At 32.7% G+C, this 21710-nt stretch overlaps 1 protein-coding gene across 2 annotated transcripts in view; it reads right to left on the reverse strand.

Annotated features, from left to right (window-relative positions):
* The window catches only part of LOC106055386 (uncharacterized), a 30004-nt gene that overhangs the window by 1427 nt on the left and 6867 nt on the right, over positions 1–21710 (reverse strand). Inside the window, exons 10-19 of one of the 2 annotated variants that reach the window (XM_013211621.2) lie at positions 21502–21710; positions 20688–20828; positions 20059–20196; positions 7491–7713; positions 5601–5802; positions 4654–4776; positions 3108–3181; positions 2319–2385; positions 1183–1331; positions 59–275 (exon numbers count right to left, since the gene is read on the reverse strand). In XM_013211621.2, the coding sequence (XP_013067075.2) occupies positions 59–275; positions 1183–1331; positions 2319–2385; positions 3108–3181; positions 4654–4776; positions 5601–5802; positions 7491–7713; positions 20059–20196; positions 20688–20828; positions 21502–21710 (1543 nt within the window). Of the gene's footprint in view, positions 1–58; positions 276–1182; positions 1332–2318; positions 2386–3107; positions 3182–4619; positions 4777–5600; positions 5803–7490; positions 7714–20058; positions 20197–20687; positions 20829–21501 lie in introns of both variants that reach the window. The other variant, XM_013211620.2, reaches the window with a different exon arrangement.

A 21710-nucleotide genomic window follows, 5' to 3' on the forward strand; every position in this document is an offset into this window, starting at 1 on the left:
AAAAAAGTACTTTAAGTCACTTTTAAGTACCATTACATCTAATCTAATAAACACTTACCTACACCAAGAACTTTAGCATAGGCAATCATGTTAGTAGCAAGTCTTTTGTCATCGTACTGCTCAGCTTTCATCAAAATATTGACAATTTCCCCAAAGATAAATGCATCATCAAAAGTTGGATGTTCAGAGACAGGAAATCTTGAATAAACATCCACAGCTTCAATGGGATTTGTCTTAGCCAGCATTTCAGCACATTCAATGTAAGCATCATGGACCTAATCAGTGATAAATTCATTTTGCTTTCAGATTATAATCTGCATAAAATCATTTCTTCATGTTTTTAACAACTAAAGATCATGGCCAAGAAATAAACTATTCAAGCAAAACAGTCTTGAGGAATATAGATTTTAAACATAAAGACACATTATTGAAATCAATACAAGACACAGTTTTAAAATCAAACAAAGAACTCTTTTGTTTCCTTAGCAATTAAAACCAACTTTCTGACGTAAACAGCTTGTTATGTGTAATGCATAATTGTTTGACAAAATTCTTAAAAAATAATAATGAAATATTCTTTTATTATTACTGTTAGTATTAAAAACATTCATTTTCTGGTGACACTACAGAGTGTCCCAGTTCAGGGAGCTAAGGGGGGATGTGTCTAAATAGCCAAGTTTCTTGCCAGAGCAAAACCGAGGGCTAGCCCTTCCTGCTCTGTTCCCAGTCAGAGTTCATCTCAGGTGACACTATAGATGGGCATATTTCACTAGTTCCAATTTTAATTTATGGAACACGCATTGTCTCATTCTGTCGTGTCCAGTTCAAAGATAAAAAATTATGTTGAACTGTTATATATAAATAAAGGGAAGTTCCCTATTCATACCTTTCAGGCAGATGATGTTAAGGTCATCTGTTTCTTTGGCCAATGATTAATGAGCAGGGTGTGGCTAGCACAATGACCAATAGCATTTACTTTCCCAAACTAAATTTGGGTACCCATTAGAGTTGGGTGGACTCAGAGGACCCTAGGTTCAGAAGCCAAGCACTTATCCACTCAGCCACCAAAACACAAAATTATTTATATGCAGTGTTTTTAAGCATTTCCAGCAGAAAACTCACCTCAGGAGCCATATCTATCACTTGACTCACCTCAGGAGCATTATCTATAACTTGACTCACCTCAGGAGCCATATCTATAACTTGATTATAATACTTTTTGGCTTCATTGGGTTCTTTGGAAGCTCGCAGTACACGTGCCAGACCAAGACGAGATTCATACAATGGGACATTATTCAGAACAACATTGTCCACAATGACCACTTCTTTTGCTGTGAACAAGATTCATTGGTGCTAATAATAAATCCTATCCTATTATCATCACAATAGTTACTGCCTCTTCCTATGAACCATATTTCACAACTATGTAATCATCAAAAAAAAATTTTTTTTAGTTAGTTCATTTAAAAACAAAAAAATTGATGTTAAATACTGATTTGAATCTTACAGATGCTGCATATCAAAGAAAGTCATGTGTATATGCTCTGGACTATCGTTAGGTGGTCTTGAAGGCCAGAGAATCGAACCCCTGCCTGCTACCCACCCCTGTCAACCTCCAGTATGATAGGGCTAGGATGTAATTATCTTCAGAATCTGAAGGAACATCCAAAACATGTAAAAGTTTTAAACTGTACCAGCTGTTTTATGAAGCACTTTTAAATAACATTATTATTATAAAGTTTACAATCAATGCAATCCTAACTGGCAACCTTTTTTTTAGAATCTTTTATCTACAAACACAACAAGTAATATAAAAAAAAATTCCTACTTTATGAAGCTGATGGTGGTATATCATTTCTTATTCTATTCATTTCTTGTAATGCTTCATTATTGCAAGGAATCTTTCTAAAGAGCTTTGCACAGTCAAGTTTTTCTATTAACGATCTAGCGAATGATTTTATAAAGGGCATGTGGACTAGAACTTCTACGTAACAGGGTGCTCAAAATGTTCATGTACATTTTTTTATTTATTTATTCAACTCTTTACTTAATACAAAGAAACATTATAGCCAGGTGCTGTAATTCCCCCTCAAGTCTTGTTAAAAAAAGACATCAACCAAATGAGATATTAAGAAAAATTATAAAGGTCAAAACAGAGTTTTCAATGTGTGGCCAATTAGGTAGTTATTTTTTTCTTAACGATATACATAAAATGTCAAAATTTCTAGGAAAATCATTAGAGCCATTTTCAAGATCCCAGTCCTTTCAGCCATGAAGAGAATTCAAGGTAATAATAAGAAATGTAAAAGTCAACTTACTTTCAGTTTTCTTTTCAGTTTTCACATCCTTTTTCTGAAGGGTGGAAGGGCCTGATGGTTTAGGGACCTGAACAAAATTGGTTGGGAAAAAAAAAGATGGAAATACCCAAAGTCATTTACATGTAAATCAATCAAGCGTGAATGAAATTATCTCCTATGTTAGCAAATAGAAAGAAACAATATTAAGAGACATTGTTTTATCATAGATCATGCCCATTACAGATACTTTATGTGCCTCAATCGTCCCTCACATTTCAGTATAAGCCCTCCCAACTTTATTTGATTTTATGTAAACTGTACTTTTTTTTACTGTAAATGCCAGGAAAATGCTTGACTCCACTGGAGGAGCTTACAGTGATTCCCCAGACCGCGGGGAGGGGGAGGCAGCACATTATATGTACAAGGCTTAGAAATGCTGACCTATAAGTAAAAAGTGCATTCTATATTTGATATTTCTATAAGCCTATACTTATTGGTATGGACATATTTTTTTCAGCTTTCAAAGTAAGGATGACTAAAATATTAAGTTTCTGAAGATTCTAAATTGTATTGAATGAATCAGCATTTAAAATTTAAAGGCACTGGGCAGATGATTTCTTTGCATAGTGTGTCATTGTCAGGGGAGGCTATGCTGATGTCCCACTTTAAACAAATGGTAGAGGCATTATTTCCCTCTTTACTTTTCCCCTTCACAGGATTCCCAACACAAAGTTTAACTTGGACAGTTACATTAAGTGTTTTAAGTCTTGACACTTTACTTTCTTTATCTCCACAACTCTGCTCACTTACTGCCTTAGATGTTGCTGCTGTTGAAGCTGTCTGAACATGACTTTTAGGGGCTGTTCCAGCTGCTGCTGTGGGTCTTAAAATCAGATAATGATAAATATTATTCTTGCTGGTAACATTATGAAAGAAGGATAACTCTACATTACAAATATATATTTGTTCAGTTTTACAATAACTATTACAGTTGGGCACAGGGAAACATATAAAGTTAAATAGTTATGAGTACAATACTATTTTAAACAAAATACTTTAGTCATAGTACCCTATGCTTTTAAGTGAGCATACATTTTTATTTATTTTTAAACAAAAAAGAAAAAAAAAGGATATTAGTAGTAAAACAAGTTTATAAAAATTGTAAAGTATTAGAAAAAGCTGGGAATGAAATAAAAAAAATATTTTGCAAGTTAGAAGTTAGACATTAAATAAAAGATAGAATAAGTTTAAGGAAAAAACAACAACAAAAAACTTGTTCCTATATAATATATGAAAAAAAACAACAAAAAACAACAATGCACCACACATATTAGTCAAGAAGGGAGCTAGCTCTATTTTAAACAAGAAAAGAAAACACAGAAAGACCAGATTAGATTAAGCCACATTGTCAGAACAGGACTTTAGGCCTAATATTCTATGCAAAGTACAGTGTCCTTTCCACAAGGGAACTTGAAATGGAATCTGGCAGTAGCAGAGTTAACATGAAATGTGGCTACAGAGAAGAACCACCAAAGGTTAAAGATTACAAAAATAAAACATAGAAATTGAAAAAGAAATACATGGGTACATGGACCAGCCTGGCTGAGAAAAAAAAATAGAGTAGAGGTTTATGATGTCATAGGATTTTACTTTATCAAATCAGTAAACACATAGTTTTTAACATATTGACAGATTTTTTAAAGCACTGAAACTATATTTTATGCACATTTTTGTAAGCTTATAAAATACTTTTTTTTCATTGTAAGTGTCACTCATAAGTATATAGCCTGTTATGACTATCCCCATAATGTAGCACATCTAGTTCCACTTTATTTTTTTTTAAGAAACAAATTTTGGATATGTGACTAACAAGATTAGAGGAAGCAATCCCACACCATGAGAATAGTCTGTACAGCCAGGTTAATTATGCTTAGGATGTCTACAAAAGTTACAATAAACAAAATCCACTTGTGCAGAACTTAAACTCAACATGACATGATCTTAACATATTAAACAATTTTCACTACAGAAAAGTTCATCAATTTCCTACTTCAAGATACTTATGTCAAAATGAATGCGATCTAAAATAAATAACTTTCGCATTGATATCTAAATAAAGATTTATGTTTATTCAATGGAGTTTAAATTCTGCAACAAGAACTGCTTAATAAAAATTATATATTGTATTTATTAAATTTAGATACATTTACATTTCCAAGCAGTAGGTTAAAAGGTTATGGGGTTAAGAACTAGGAAGTTCATTATTGCTGACTAGTATGGAATGAAGCTTTCTACTGCATACAAATTAAGAATTTTTTGTGCCTTTTGCTGCTTGGAGAGTAAGTTTTAGACTTATCTCCCTTGTGTGAGGCAAGTTGAGTCCCTGATCTTGTAGGAGCTGTCAACGCCTTACCGACTTTAGTTTGCTTATTAGATTTAATACTACTTGATGAGGATGATCTCATCCACCATTTTTGATCTGTTCAATAGACAAGCAAAAAGAATTAGCTGGAGAATAATTTCAAAATTTCTGCTCTTTTTTAAAAAGTTTTCCCCTGACATGGATAATGTAGATAAATACTTGTGCTGAAATTGGAGCTAATTGAAGAAGGGATAGATAGCAAAGAATAAGTATTGAGACTGACTCTAAGTCATAAGGGATAGATAGCAAAGAATAAGTACTGAGACTGACTCTTAGTCATAAGGGATAGATAGCAAAGAATAAGTATTGAGAATGACTCTATCATGAGGGATAGATAAAAGGGATGGATAATCTTGAACAAGAATTGACTCTCAATCAAAGTAAAAAAGGGACGATATAACAAGTAATAAAATTGAAGCTTAGTCAACAAGAACATTGACAGAGATATTGTAGTGTCATTTAAAAAAAAATCCTTTAACTCTAACTAAACATAAATCTATCAATATATATATATGTATGTATAAATATATATATAATATGTCTCTTGACTTTTGTATATATAAAACTACAGCATTTCATGTGACAAAGCAGACACAGTTGTGACTTAAATATTTTGCAGGCCTCATGCAGAAATAAACATTGTCAATAAGGACATGTGACTGGGACTTAAGAAACATAAAAAAAAATAATAATAATAATAATTAATGGAACAGTTTGAAAAAAAAAAAAGTTCTTTTTATTTTTGGCTGTCATAAGCACAGTCTTTTTGTCAATAGTTTTTAATAGTTGTTTTTTTTTTAATATTACTTTACTTATGTACAATCAATCTTCACTGAAAAGAAATTTAAAAAATCACATTAGAAAATGCAGGATAAATTTACCAGTCAACTGCTTTGGGGCTTCACCAGAACATGGCTTCCCTTCCATTTCAATACTTGCTAAGAAAGAAGCTTTGGCATCACTAAGATATTCCATAGCTGTGTACCCATCTGGAGATTGTTCATACAATGCAAACTGAGCTGAGCCAAGCAGGAATAAGGAGTAACTTACACAAGGTTGTATTTTAACTAGTTTCTGACATGTCTGCAATTTAACAAGAATTTATTTCTTTTTAACATGTCTTAAAATTGATTGAAATAAAGAAGTACTGTACTATATATAATCAGGGCCAGTTCTACAGACTGCGGCGCCCTATGCGAAACGGATTGCATGAGGCCTAGTCTGGGTAGGGATAAGTGAAAATTAAGATTTTTTTGTTAGAAAATAATTTTGTTTTTGCATTTTATTCGTACTTTACTAAGTGCAAAATCAATATCAAATTAACTTTATGAGCCATCTACAATAGAAGGTAGATTTCCAACATAAACCGATAAACATTCAGATCAGCCTTTTAGATTTACTATAGACTATCAAAATATTGCTTTAGATTTTTTTTTAAAGAGATCTAGATAGATTTAGATCTATATTTATATGCCAGTGACTATTACAGTAAAGTAAGTATTGGAACTTACTTTGGTAAAAATTTGCCCAATTATTTTTATTAAATGAAAGCTGACAATGCCATTTTTTTTATTGCAAGTAGGATTGGCGTTTTCCATATTGAATGACACACCAAAATTACAATTTTGTATATTTTTCAGAATATGTTTTGAGTTTTTCATGACTTTTTTCATATACTTTGCAATTTCAGGAGCTCCTGAAAAAATCAGGAGACCTCGGAAAACCTGTTTAAGTTAAAATGGTTCAATTTAATAATTTACAACTAGAGTTAGCGCGGAGCCCATAAAAATGCGGGGCCTATGAAAGTGCGGGGCCTACTGTGGCCGCAAAGGTTGCAGTGCCTTAAGACCGGCCCTGTATATGACTACCAAACCACTCCAATATTTTAGGTGATACATATATACAGCTAAAAGGTTTTATATGCAGGTTTTTTTTTTCATCTCATTTCTAGTGCTTCAATGTAACTTTTTTTTGTTGACTGTTGTAGCTGCCCAAACAGAGTTTATTTTGACGTATCATAGTCACAGTCAAATCAAACTTGATTAACCACTTCGATTAGTATGATAATTTAAAGAGATTATAACTAAACATATTCAAGGTGGCAGAATAAAATAATCAATGTGGAAGGCCTGCAAAGAGCAAGATCACAGGATATCCATACTGTTATCAGCATTAGATGAACTGGATAGCTTGGCCATGTTCACAGACTGCCATAGAGTCGACTTCTGCAGCTATATTTATGATGATCTAATAAAAGGTAGGTTGTCCATCTCTAAGAGATACTAATGTATGCAAGCAGAACATGAAGCTATTCAGAACTGAGATCAATTGTTGAGAGAAAGAAGCATTGGATAGATCTACATGGAGGGAAAGCGTTCAAGAGGGGTCCTGGATATTAGCAAGTAGGAAGAAGACTGAAAACTCTGCAGTAGCTGATGATGAACTCTTGAGCTGCAGTAGCTGTTGATTAATCTCCATAATTATTTTTCCACGTTCTGACAGAATTGTTTATTTTTTCACATTTGTACATTCTAAGTCACCTGACAATATGTGTCTAGTATTGGCCACTTAAGTCACATGAGAAGTTGCATAGGGAAAAGGCCATCTCTCAAGATATAACAAGCATCAGATAATTATGTATTCATGAATGTAAATCCACACTCAGGACAATCAGTCAGACTTAAAATAATCCAATCTTTAAAAAATGTATTGGCGAATTCAATTTAATTATAACCATTTAATAATTATTTGTGATTGCTTTCAAAATATACCTTCTCTTGCAGTTCCAGTAACTTGATGTTCCCAGAAATAGTGGAGTGAAAGATCAAAGCAGACAATCTTTTACATCTGGAGGCAATGAAATCTTTGCTGACATCATCCTGCACCAAGATTTCTAAAAGTTGACTGTGTGCATCAACCAGAACCCACTCCATTTGCTTATAGAGGTCACCACGACAAATGTTTGGTAAGACTTGACATGCCAACAATGCAGCTCTGAAAGAAAACAATTTGATTCGTTGAAAAATGAAAATGAAATCACTCAAAGATAATAATTCATTCTCCTTAAATAAAAAAAAAGGCATTTGATTAAACTTTGGAACAAGTTGTAAAGCAGAAATCATGTGATCAGTTTCCAGTATACTGTTGTGTCCTATGTTGAGTGTTCTGTGTTTTGTCTTTAGAATACCACATCCCATATCTAGCTTTATACGTAATAGCATGCCCTAAGTGCTTGAGCCTTTGTCAGGTATAGTATTGTCACTGGTTTATTTTATATATTATGATTGTGGCTGTGGTTATCAATGTAGGCGTGGTGGTGACATTGGGTTCTTGTTACAAATCACAGAATAATAAAATGACGCTGGGTGTAGCAGACACAATAAGTTTAATATAACACCACATAGTGAATACACCATACAATTCGACCCTGGAATGGTCAGTATTAATCCAACAGTAATATACGAATATCACAACTTAGTACTTATTCTATAACCAACTACTTTAAACATCTAACTCTACTGCTTATATCTTAAGTGACTCAATACAAGTGCTTGCTACCAGATCTCTATGTGGACTGACTGCCTTTAACTCTCTGGTTCACCTAAGGTCAAAAGTGTTCACCTTAGTGCTACATGCGTTGTGAATAAGATTCACAATATGGAATTAACATACACAATACAGAATTAGGGTTTCTACTCTATGGCACCAACTTTGAGGTGGTGACATTACCTATCACCCCCCCTTTTGAAAAAAATTTTGAAGAAATTTTTTTCAGCTTGACGACATAATTATCATAAGTAGGATCAATTGGAATTCTTGGGGTCTATGAAATGTTCAATTGCTGAGTTCAAATAGAACTACAAACTTGAAATAAAATATATAATATGACAGTGTTACACAAAATATTTGCTGAATCAAAAAAAATCATACAAGGGCAAAATTCTCTAATTCATCATATTCTTGTAAGGCAATTCAAATAATTCTCTGAGTCAAATACTTAACCTCTCAAATAATTCTTTACATGTAGTTCTAATATATACATCAATGTTCAAATGTGTTCAATATTTACAAGTCTTTTTCATAATAATATGTGCAAAGTGTGACGAAAATTTCAATGACAATCTCCTATGTCACAATGTGAAAAATTAATACAAGTTTTAATTCACAATATCTATTTATAAAAAAATCTTTGACACTATAGAAATGTTAGAAGTCTGGTTTTTTTTTTTTTAACACCAATAGTACAATATGTACAAATCATGTAGAAAATGTTACAAGTAAGTCTCAATATGTAAGTGATAAGTATAGAAAAATTCAAAATATGTGTCAAAATTCAACATCAAATTGATTAATGATCATTGTTACAAATTCAATGTATCTGTTTACTTCAATATGAGGTTTGACATCTCCATAAAAAATTGTTGTGCATTAATATTACACAAGTAAATATGTATAATTCAAGTATCAAAATATTGGATCAAAAGTATGAACATCAAATCAAAATGAATATCTTTCATAGTGCTTGTTGCATGCACCTTATGTTTCAATTAAGTATTTCTCTATATAACAGTTCAAATAATTTGTAGCTAGTAATGGCAAAAGTTTAATGTTACATTGTTTATCAAATAATTATTGTGTACAAAGTTCAAAAAAACTCTTTTGTCAAAAAAGATTCAACTGAGAAAATGTGTCAGTTGTGATACAATCTTTGAGTTTACATTAATTTGTTCAAGCATATATATACAAGCATAACATCATAATGGTTTAGTTGTATTTATTTTAATCTGTTGTGAAAAAATGTGTAAGTCCAATTTAAAAGAATAATATCAAGTGTCTCTTTCAGCACTTGAAATATCAAAAAGTGTGTTTACAAGGATCTTCTTGTTGACATCAATGATTGTTACAAAAATAAAGTTCATAAGAATAGTTTGACAAAAATGTTTTCAAAAAAATACAAGTGTATGTCAATATTTCATTACACTAATTGACATTGAATAAATAAGTTACATTATGAATCAATCTCCTTTTTCAATAGTATTGAAAAATGTGACTAAGTTATATAATTGTGATAAATGACATAGTAAAAAAATTGCAATCTTGTTTACAATAGCTGTAGAAAAAATTTTTGTCCAAGTTGTTCTCAATACAATGAGAAAAAATAATGTTTACATTGTATGGAAAAAAAAATTAAGCTAGGTACTGAATAAGGTTGGAAAAAATTCAATGTTTGTTTACATTGTTGAGTACAAAAATGTTATTCTTGTTGACAAAAGAATGTGAAAAAATTGTTGGTTACAATGTAGTAATCAAATTCCAAAGTTTGTTTACAAATAGAGTTTTTTAAAAAAATGAAGTCTTAGTTCTAGTTCAATGTTTACAAATAGTACTCATTGTTTACAAAATAATGCTCAATGTTTACAGAATAATGCTCAATGTTTACCAGATGCGATGTATTAAGTCAACAACACTGATGTTAATTGTGAGTCCCTTAATTGGTGTTCCGTATATTTTATGTAATAACTCTTTGTAATGGCCAAAGTTTTTTATTTGTACCCACATTGACTCTCCAAGTTCTGGATGTTTCCAAACTTTTTTATATCCAAAATCACAAGTTATATCTTGTACTATTTGAAAAATTTCTTTCTGAAAATCAGAATCAGACAGGTCATAAAACCATATTGTTTTATGTATTACTGGCTTTTGATGCACTTTAACTTTTGGATAAGATCCAATAATTACTGGACTGATAGTATTTTCAAGTACTACAACTTTTATTTTCCCTTTTATAAATGGTGATTTGATTTCAGCAATGGCAGTTTTACATTCTATCTTTCTAGAGTTTGGTAAGTTACAATGGCTATATCATTCAAATAATCTTCTTTTTCTACTAAATTGGGCTCTACAAAAGTGATTGTGGATTCTTCATCAACTATGCATACAACATCCTGATTATTGACTTCTAGATCATATACTTCTATCTGTTTGCTATTTTTAAATGTCAAGGCTAATATTTCCTCTGTTATTATTACTTTAGGTGAGCTAGTGTTAATGTCATTTTGTATTTCTTGTTTTTCAGCTTTATCTTTATCATCTATTTGTATTTCATCTGTTTGTATTTCACTATCATTTGTTTGTGTGTTAATTGTTTGGCAATCTTTATTTAGTTTAGATGCTTCTGTTAGCAAATGAGTTTGACATTCTACATCTATTTTATTTGTAATTGACTGATTATCTTTAGTTCCTTCATGTATACTGACATTGTTGTAGTCTTGAGAATTTGCAGTTGATGCTAACTCAATGTTTTCTTGATTCACACTATTAGCCCATTTTACTAAGGCTTCTTCTGATAGTTCAACTATATTCTCTATGTTCCCTATAATTAGTTCTTCAGCTGGGTTGTTCATTACTATGGCTTTGTATTGACCAGTGAACCATGGTGATTCAATGAAAACTAATGCTGTTTCACATACTTCCCATAAGTCTTTATTCGCATAAGTCAGTGTGACCTTGTCTTTTAGGATCTGTTCAGGTTTTACTAGTGATTTCTTTACAATGATTGAGGTGCAGCCGCTGTCACGTAATGCATATACCTTAATGCCATCCACATAGGCAGGATACACTTTTAATTTGGCTACCTTTGTCTGTATATATGCTACTGTTTCATATTCTATTGGTGTTTCAGTTGCTACAGCTGCTATGTTTTGTCTGGTATGATTGTTATTGTGGTAAGTATGTTGTCTATCTTGAAATTGATCTCTTCTAGACATTCTGTTGTTTTGCCATCTTCTGTTTGTTTGATGTGATCTACTGTTAGTTGGACTGTAGCTTTGCCATGTTCTTCTGTTATATTGTTGTTGATAGGATCTATTGTAGTTAGGACTGAAGCTCTGGAAAGTTCTGTTATCTCTTCCATATTTATGGTTTCTATTTACATATTGCTGTTTTTCTGATGCCATTCTCTTTCTGCACTCTGCTTTGGTGTGACCCAATATGCCACAGAAAAAACATTGTATGCTCTTGGCATATTTAAATTTATTTGTAGATCTTGGATGGTTTTCTGTCACTGTTGCAGCTACATTGTACAATTCCCTTTTGTCAATGGTGATGTTTGGGTGGGAGTCCTTGTATGTTGTTAAGTTTGATATCAATTCAGCTTCATTTTTTATTTTTCTCTCCTTCAGGAATGAGAATGCTGCATCTGTAACATTAATTAGCACATTCTCAATGAGAAAGAAATCTAATATCTGTTTGGGGTCATCTAAGTTGCAGTTTGCGAGTTGTAGCCACTTTGTCATGTTCTGGCGCATGTCATGTATTGTTCTTTTTAAATCTGCATTCTTGGCTAGTTTTATTTCCCTAAAAAGTTTTCGATAGTGCTCCTCCGTTTTGCCAAAATGTTCAATAAGTCTTTGTTTTACTGTGTTGTAGTCTTTTCTTTGCTCCATAGTTAGTGTGTCGATGATGTTTAGTGGTTCACCTCTTAGGTTAGCTAGAAGTTGTTGAGCCATTTGTGCACTATTCATATTTGCTGTTTGACAGATGTATTCAAATTGAATAATGAAATTTTCCAATGTGTCTTCTTTTGGATCAAAGTTCCTAAATTTGCTATGATACTGATGATGAGATGAAGTTTGACTTGCTGAATTGTCTTTATTTTCTTTTGCTAGTTTTGCCATTTTTTCTTCATGTTCTTTTAATTTTATTTCATGCTGGCGTTCTTTTTCTTTCTCTGAGTTTTCTTGTTCTTTCTCTCTCAGTCTTCTTTCATGTAGCCTTTCTTCCCATTGCTTGTCTTTTTCTACTCTAATTCTATCTATTTCAATTTTAATGAATGCAGCTCTATCATCTTCTTTTAACTTTAGTTTTTCCACTATCTCTATTAGTTTCTCATACTCAGCCATTTTCAAAGATTCAAATTAGTAATATAGTTTAGTAATAGATATGTGTACTAGATATTTGTAAATGAAATATTGTACAATAAATACTTATTATTGCTCAAATAGTAATTACAGGTAATAGTAGATATATATTTTGTGCGAAACAATTGAGGTTATGAGGTGTCTTAAGTTATTCTTGGTACTTTGTCTAGTTCATAATGTAATACTTTACTGATCAATTATGTGATTATGTATTTTTAGTATCTCCACTTGCAATGTAAAAATTTATTGCAACAAATAATTCACAATTATGTGAGCCTTATTAGTCTGATAAATAGTGATCAATGTATCAATAGTATCAAAATAGTTCAATGTGCTCAAAGTATATATTATATACAATCAATCTTGTCACAATCTCAAATCAAAATATATCCCATAGTGTATCAAGTGTGTAGTGTAGTGTTGATAATAATAAAAAATAGGTTGAAATAAGAAGTAAAATAAATATATATATTAATAAGTAATTAGACAAACATAAATACACTATAGATACTAAACAGTCTGCTTTAAAGAGACATTACAAGATAGTAGAAATAGTAGACAAAAGAATTACAATGAGTAATAACAATGACGCAAAAAGAAATTCAACAAATGTAAACAAGACAATACAAGAGTTTAACAATATGATAGATACTTAACGAAATACAAACTTGACTAATACAGCTATACGATCAAGTATTTACTTTATCTAAAGAGTCCCTACCAATACCTGGATGCTTACTTGAAAAAAAATATAAATGCTCAGACTCAATAGATAATTAAATTTAGTCCCTAAAGTCAAATGTATATATAAATACAAATGTAAACAATGAAAAAAATTGTGGTGTAGTTCAAGAGAACTAATCAATACTGATAATACTAAGGGTAATTAAAGTTACTTCCCTTAAATATTCACTTGATGCTTGACTTGTACATAAAGTTCCGGTGATGCTCCACATAAATTATGTCCACAGTACAGTTCATAAGTAATCTACTTGCTAAATCCGCAGCACAACGGTACAGTTCATAAGTAATCCACTTGTTAAATCCACAGTACAATGTTACAGTTCATAAGTAATTCACTTGTTAAATCCACAGCACAATAGTACAGTTCATAAGTAATCCACTTGTTAAATCCACAGTACAATGTTAAATGGTACGGTACTCAAGTTCTTGAACAATAGTAATCCAATAAATACTTCATATGTTTGACAGATAATCCATTAAACAATTCATATAGTTGACAAGTAATCCAATAAATAATTCATGTGCTTGATAGGTAATCCACTGTTTCGTACAGTTGCTGAAACAAATATAAATAACTAAAAATGACCTTAGGTAGTGACGACAAGAGAGGTCTAAGAGTGAGAGCGCTCTCTTATTAAATGTGCTGTTAGACAGCGACAATAGGAGTGTGTCATTAGAATTATGACGAGCACTCGATGTAGATGATTCTTGAATATGTCAGCTACTTCGACTGACCATATATCAGCTGTCTTCAAACGATGACTTGAATGACTTGTAGTACTAGATTTTCACCCACACCGGTTGTAGTATCACGGTTGTCTAGTTTCACCCACACAGGTTGTAAGATCAGGTTGTCTCAGCATATCATGTTTGATCTCTTTCGCTTAGGATGTTAAAAAGTAACTTTGAACAATGCTGTGCTCCTAAAGCTATCTCAACTGGTGTAAAAGTACAACCACATAAATCAGGCTTCCAGATAAATGACAGGACAGTAGTCAACTGGAAAATATGTCGAAGTTGAAAATACAGCTCAGACAGGAACAGTTCAAATTGTTCAGTTCATCACAGATGAAAAAATAGCTCGCTAACGGTAACTGTGTCATGGCAGGTCAACATGACATGTAGTAGTAGATCTAGATACCAAGTGTGTAGTCAAAAAAATTTAATAAATTCTGGATTCGTTGTAATTCATGTAGAGTTCAATCTTGAAGTATAAGTTAAAATAGTAGGCACCGTTAACTTTCAATTTCAGCTCTGTTTTTTGTTAGTAGTGTTAGACTAGCTGAAGATAATAATAATGTCACTCTTGGATCACGTGAATCTCACTTGAAAAATTGTGTGCTGGTCTCAATAAATGTAGATCTAGGTCATCTCTATAATGTTGAATGTGTCGCTGAACGACCAAATGAGAAAAATAGTAGAGTCTATAATAATCAGGTTTTAGCTTTCTTGCTCGTTGAGTGGCGTCATGATTTGTGTAAACAAATATTTTTTAGAGTTACTTTTCATGTGTTAACTAAATAGTTCACTTGCCAACTTCAAAAATATCCGTATAAATGTTACTGTAAGTAACTGTAGTATTAAAATACTTCTGACAGCAATAGGAAAAATTCTTGACTTGTTCCTCTGGTGCTCATAAATCCTTTAAGTTAGTAGATCTGACACTTCTGATATCATAAAATATCGTTTGCTGACACTTCTGACACTATTAATAGTCATTTTCTGACACTTCTGACACCATAAATGCTGTTTGCTGACACTTCTGACACCAAAGATGTCATTTTCTGACAATAAATGACTTGCACTTTGGACACTTCTGACACCATTAAATGTCACTGGTTTATTTTATATATTATGATTGTGGCTGTGGTTATCAATGTAGGCGTGGTGGTGACATTGGGTTCTTGTTACAAATCACAGAATAATAAAATGACGCTGGGTGTAGCAGACACAATAAGTTTAATATAACACCACATAGTGAATACACCATACAATTCGACCCTGGAATGGTCAGTATTAATCCAACAGTAATATACGAATATCACAACTTAGTACTTATTCTATAACCAACTACTTTAAACATCTAACTCTACTGCTTATATCTTAAGTGACTCAATACAAGTGCTTGCTACCAGATCTCTATGTGGACTGACTGCCTTTAACTCTCTGGTTCACCTAAGGTCAAAAGTGTTCACCTTAGTGCTACATGCGTTGTGAATAAGATTCACAATATGGAATTAACATACACAATACAGAATTAGGGTTTCTACACTATGGCACCAACTTTGAGGTGGTAACAAGTATGTGTGTCCAAAGGTCCTTCTTGGCTCCATGCCATGAGAAATGTCACAGGCTTGTGCTGTAAAGTGTTGTATCATTGCAAGGTAAAACAATCTGATACAGATTACTTACTTGACATAGAACAGACTTGAGACAGTATCTTATAGGTATTCAGAGATTAATTAAGTTTTACTACAAAAAAAAAAACCAACTCTAATAAAACTTTTGTTTTGCACACAACAGGGCATATACTACAGTCAGTGGGACACAGAGCAGATATTTTGATTTATTTGGGAAAAGCATGAGCTGGCAGAGTCAGGGTGACAAGATGATAATTAGATTAAAAATTGCATATAGCTTTAAGGACTATAAAACTAGAAGAAGGTCAGTCGAGACAGAAATGATTCAAATACTGCTTGGTGTTGCACTATACCAATGTTACAAAAAGTCAATGTTACAAGAAGTCAATGTTACAAGAAGTCAATGTTACAAAAAGTCAATGTTACAAAAAGTCAATGCTACAAGAAGTCAATGTTACAAGAAGTCAATGTTACAAAAAGTCAATGTTACAAGAAGTCAATGCTACAAGAAGTCACTGTTACAAGAAGTCACTGTTACAAGAAGTCAATGTTACAAGAAGTCAATGCTACAAGAAGTCAATGTTACAAGAAGCCAATGTTACAAGAAGTCAATGTTACAAGAAGTCAATGTTACAAGAAGTCACTGTTACAAGAAGTCACTGTTACAAGAAGTCAATGTTACAAGAAGTCAATGCTACAAGAAGTCAATGTTACAAGAAGTCAATGTTACAAGAAGTCAATGTTACAAAAAGTCAATGCTACAAGAAGTCACTGTTACAAGATGTCAATGTTACAAGAAGTCAATGTTACAAGAAGTCAATGTTACAAGAAGCCAATGTTACAAGAAGTCAATGTTACAAGAAGTCAATGTTACAAGAAGTCAATGTTACAAGAAGTCACTGTTACAAAAAGTCAATGTTACAAGAAGTCACTGTTACAAGAAGTCAATGTTACAAGAAGTCAATGTTACAAGAAGTCAATGTTACAAGAAGTCAATGTTACAAGAAGTCAATGCTACAAGAAGTCACTGTTACAAGAAGTCAATGCTACAAGAAGTCACTGTTACAAGAAGTCACTGTTACAAGAATTCACTGCTACAAGAAGTCAATGCTACAAGAAGTCAATGCTACAAGAAGTCACTGTTACAAGAATTCACTGTTACAAAAAGTCAATGCTACAAGAAGTCAATGCTACAAGAAGTCACTGTTACAAGAAGTCACTGTTACAAAAAGTCAATGTTACAAGAAGTCACTGTTACAAAAAGTCAATGTTACAAGAAGTCACTGTTACAAGAAGTCAATGCTACAAGAAGTCACTGTTACAAGAAGTCACTGTTACAAGAATTCACTGTTACAAAAAGTCAATGCTACAAGAAGTCAATGCTACAAGAAGTCACTGTTACAAGAATTCACTGTTACAAAAAGTCAATGCTACAAGAAGTCAATGCTACAAGAAGTCACTGTTACAAGAATTCACTGTTACAAAAAGTCAATGCTACAAGAAGTCAATGTTACAAGAAGTCAATGTTACAAGAAGTCACTGTTACAAGAAGTCAATGTTACAAGAAGTCACTGTTACAAAAAGTCAATGTTACAAGAAGTCACTGTTACAAGAAGTCAATGTTACAAGAAGTCAATGTTACAAGAAGTCAATGTTACAAGAAGTCAATGTTACAAGAAGTCAATGCTACAAGAAGTCACTGTTACAAGAAGTCACTGTTACAAGAATTCACTGTTACAAAAAGTCAATGCTACAAGAAGTCAATGCTACAAGAAGTCACTGTTACAAGAATTCACTGTTACAAAAAGTCAATGCTACAAGAAGTCAATGCTACAAGAAGTCACTGTTACAAGAAGTCACTGTTACAAAAAGTCAATGTTACAAGAAGTCACTGTTACAAAAAGTCAATGTTACAAGAAGTCACTGTTACAAGAAGTCAATGCTACAAGAAGTCACTGTTACAAGAAGTCACTGTTACAAGAATTCACTGTTACAAAAAGTCAATGCTACAAGAAGTCAATGCTACAAGAAGTCACTGTTACAAGAATTCACTGTTACAAAAAGTCAATGCTACAAGAAGTCAATGCTACAAGAAGTCACTGTTACAAGAATTCACTGTTACAAAAAGTCAATGCTACAAGAAGTCAATGCTACAAGAAGTCACTGTTACAAGAAGTCACTGTTACAAAAAGTCAATGTTACAAGAAGTCACTGTTACAAAAAGTCAATGTTACAAGAAGTCACTGTTACAAGAAGTCAATGCTACAAGAAGTCACTGTTACAAGAAGTCACTGTTACAAGAATTCACTGTTACAAAAAGTCAATGCTACAAGAAGTCAATGCTACAAGAAGTCACTGTTACAAGAATTCACTGTTACAAAAAGTCAATGCTACAAGAAGTCAATGCTACAAGAAGTCACTGTTACAAGAAGTCACTGTTACAAAAAGTCAATGTTACAAGAAGTCACTGTTACAAAAAGTCAATGTTACAAGAAGTCACTGTTACAAGAAGTCAATGCTACAAGAAGTCACTGTTACAAAAAGTCAATGCTACAAGAAGTCAATGCTACAAGAAGTCACTGTTACAAGAAGTCACTGTTACAAAAAGTCAATGTTACAAGAAGTCACTGTTACAAAAAGTCAATGTTACAAGAAGTCACTGTTACAAGAAGTCAATGCTACAAGAAGTCACTGTTACAAAAAGTCAATGCTACAAGAAGTCACTGTTACAAAAAGTCAATGTTACAAGAAGTCACTGTTACAAAAAGTCAATGTTACAAGAAGTCACTGTTACAAAAAGTCAATGTTACAAGAAGTCACTGTTACAAGAAGTCAATGTTACAAGAAGTCACTGTTACAAAAAGTCAATGTTACAAGAAGTCACTGTTACAAAAAGTCAATGCTACAAGAAGTCACTGTTACAAAAAGTCAATGTTACAAGAAGTCACTGTTACAAAAAGTCAATGTTACAAGAAGTCACTGTTACAAAAAGTCAATGCTACAAGAAGTCACTGTTACAAAAAGTCAATGTTACAAGAAGTCAATGTTACAAAAAGTCAATGCTACAAGAAGTCACTGTTACAAAAAGTCACTGTTACCAGAAGCCAATGTTGTAATTGACTTGTACTCATTCTTGAGACTGTGAACTTAAGACATTATAATTGTAGTTTGTAAGGACATGGGGTAAGATGACAATATTATTTACTTTTCTGAGTAGTAACACTATGTTAGGAAGTAACTTGTAGACATGTAGAATAATAGCATTAATGTTTTCATGCCAATTAACCTAGTGTATTTTTCAAGGCAGCATAAATAGTGAAAATTCAACTGTTCAAAGTTATGCTTCAATGTGTTCCTGGTTTCCTGTGTCATTAGTCTTGAGTTTGTAGGAAACACAAGTTCTCTTTTAGTTATGTCATTCACTTTTGCTCTCAAAGGTCTAAGAGAATAAGCATTTAAAAAAATCTTATATTCCTAATGTAATGAGTGGCATGCTGAGAACTAGTCCCTGATTGCATGTATATGAAGTCAATTTTCATGTATGTATATGGCTCCTTCTGACTCGGAAGACAATGGATGCACCCAGATGAGTCACTGGCTTTGGCTACATCTTGAGATGGAGCAAGATCAGGAGTGACTGATCAAGTCAATTCTGGAGTGGCAGAGTTTGCCACAGTTCATGCATGTATATGCATCTGTCCTAGGGCTAGCTGACAGGACAGCTTTCTTTTTCTTTCTCTTGGCTGACACAGCTTCGTTTCTTTTGCTTTCAGCGAAGTTCGTACTAGCACGTACAGTCTGTCTCCATGCTGTCCCGCTTGGGCTATCTCCTCTCACATACTTTGGTTGATGCCCGTGGCTCTCATGTCTTTCTTGCAGACATCTCTATAGGCTAGTCTTGGGCGGCCCCTGGGTCTGACTCCCTTTTCAAGCTCAGTGTATAGGATGTCTTTAGGGATTCTTCCATCTGGCAAGCGAGTGACATGACCGAGCCAGCCCAATGTAGTCTTCTCTGTTGAAGGAGAGCATAGATGCTGTGCATATTGGCCCGTTTCAAAACTTGCTGGTTGGTGACACTATCCCTCCAGGAGATGCACATTATGCATAGCAGACAGCGTAGGTGGAAGTTATTTAATCTGTGTTCTTGATGCATGTAAGTTGCCCAGTGTGGCGCTTGGAGAGTTTTGACATTGCTGCTGCTGTATGTATTATTTTTATAATTATATATTTTTAAAATATTATTTTCTGTGCATGAAAAACTATTTAGTAAAACTTAATGAAGCTGTAAGGAAAAAGCTCAAATAAAATATACTCACGTATGAAAAATATCAGATGGAGCCATTGAATTTTGCACTTTGTTTTTTGTTAGCAATATTCCTAACTGTACAATTCCTCGTAGAAAATGAACATTTGAAGTTCTCACTAAATTCTCTGCAAAAAGACTTGTCTTGGCACTAGAAACAAAAATGACAAGAATTTTAACAAAAGAGATATAACCCAATTAACCAATAGAGTAGTTTTCAGAAAATACTTTTTAGTTTTAAAATGTCAAATAAGAAAAACATAAAAAATACTTTTTAAAAAACAATGCTTATAGTCAACATTCAAACCACTCAGCTTGTAAGTCGCCAATAAAAATAGAAGATTGTTTGTATTAAGTTACTTTAAGGGGCGATCTATAAAGGGGAAGGGGACTAATTCAGTTTATATCACTACTTCAGTCTTTCCTTTGTTCAAGATACCAAACAAAATAATTAATTACAAATAGTTAATCAATTAATCGATTGATTTTTTACATTGATTCTTGTGTTAACAAGTAATGAAATAAGTGTGCAAAATTTCAGCTTGATGCAAATATTTTGGGTGTTGGAGAAATAATGTTTACAAACATTTTAACAAACAGACACATTGAGTTGATATAAGTATCTAAAATCAAATATCTCACACTAATTCTTCTGCTGCTAATGCCTCTTTTGAAAGTGCTGTCAGAAGTGATTCCATACCAGCTTGTAGAAATCCAATGGCTTCTTGACTTCTTTTCTTCCACTCTTCTTTACTTAAACTAATAGCCAGACCTAGGTAAAATCTAACAAAGAAAAATAAGAAATAATATTTATTAAATCCTTCAATATAGAAATGAAACAAAATTTTGAAATAATTTTTCATAAATCCCACTATTTATTTATTTTATATTAAAATCCCTGTAAATTTAGCTATGCCTATGCCAATTTATTTTTAAGATTATTTCCCTTTATGTAATTATGGTAGGTTAAATATCTAGTTTCCTTGTTCTTGAGAAACAAATATTTCAAAAAGGAAGTAAAAAAGAGTTCATTTATTTATGCTGAGATTTTGGAGTTGTAGTGGCTGCATAATAGCAGCATCTGATTTGCAGGCTATGGAATATATGTTTGAATTCTTAGTTGGAATTTTATTTTGGGATTTTAGTAAGTTCCAAAGTCCACCCAGCTTAGTTATTTGACATTGAGGAAAGTCAAAGCAGTAAAATGTTATCAACAGATCCAGATAAACTCAGAAGAATAGAATTGATCTGAAAGCTTTAATTTAAAAGGAGCATTGTTGGATCACATTTTCTATCCCAATAGTAAAATCCTTTTTTTTGGCCGATTTGAAACCTTCTAAAACTGCAAAGATTATTGATCTGGAAAATCTTAATTTAGCAAGGTCTTGTCTGCATTAAAAAAATTATTTGCCTAATTTATGATTAAATAAATAAATTATAAATTATTTCAGCTTGCCTTGCTTGTTCATGGGCTGCATTCCAGCACAAAGCTGCTTCCAATCGTTTGATAGCATCTTCATAGTTCCCCATTATAACAAGCAATCTCCCAACATGAAAGTTATAAACAGCTTTCACTTCATCAAGACACAGGGCATCTAAATATTTCTGGTAAGCCTGGCCTAGAGGAGAGTCATGGTCTTCAACCTTATGAGCTGATGCCCCCTC

Source organism: Biomphalaria glabrata, chromosome 3, assembly GCF_947242115.1.
Source record: "Biomphalaria glabrata chromosome 3, xgBioGlab47.1, whole genome shotgun sequence".
Classification (NCBI taxonomy): Eukaryota; Metazoa; Mollusca; class Gastropoda; family Planorbidae; genus Biomphalaria; species Biomphalaria glabrata.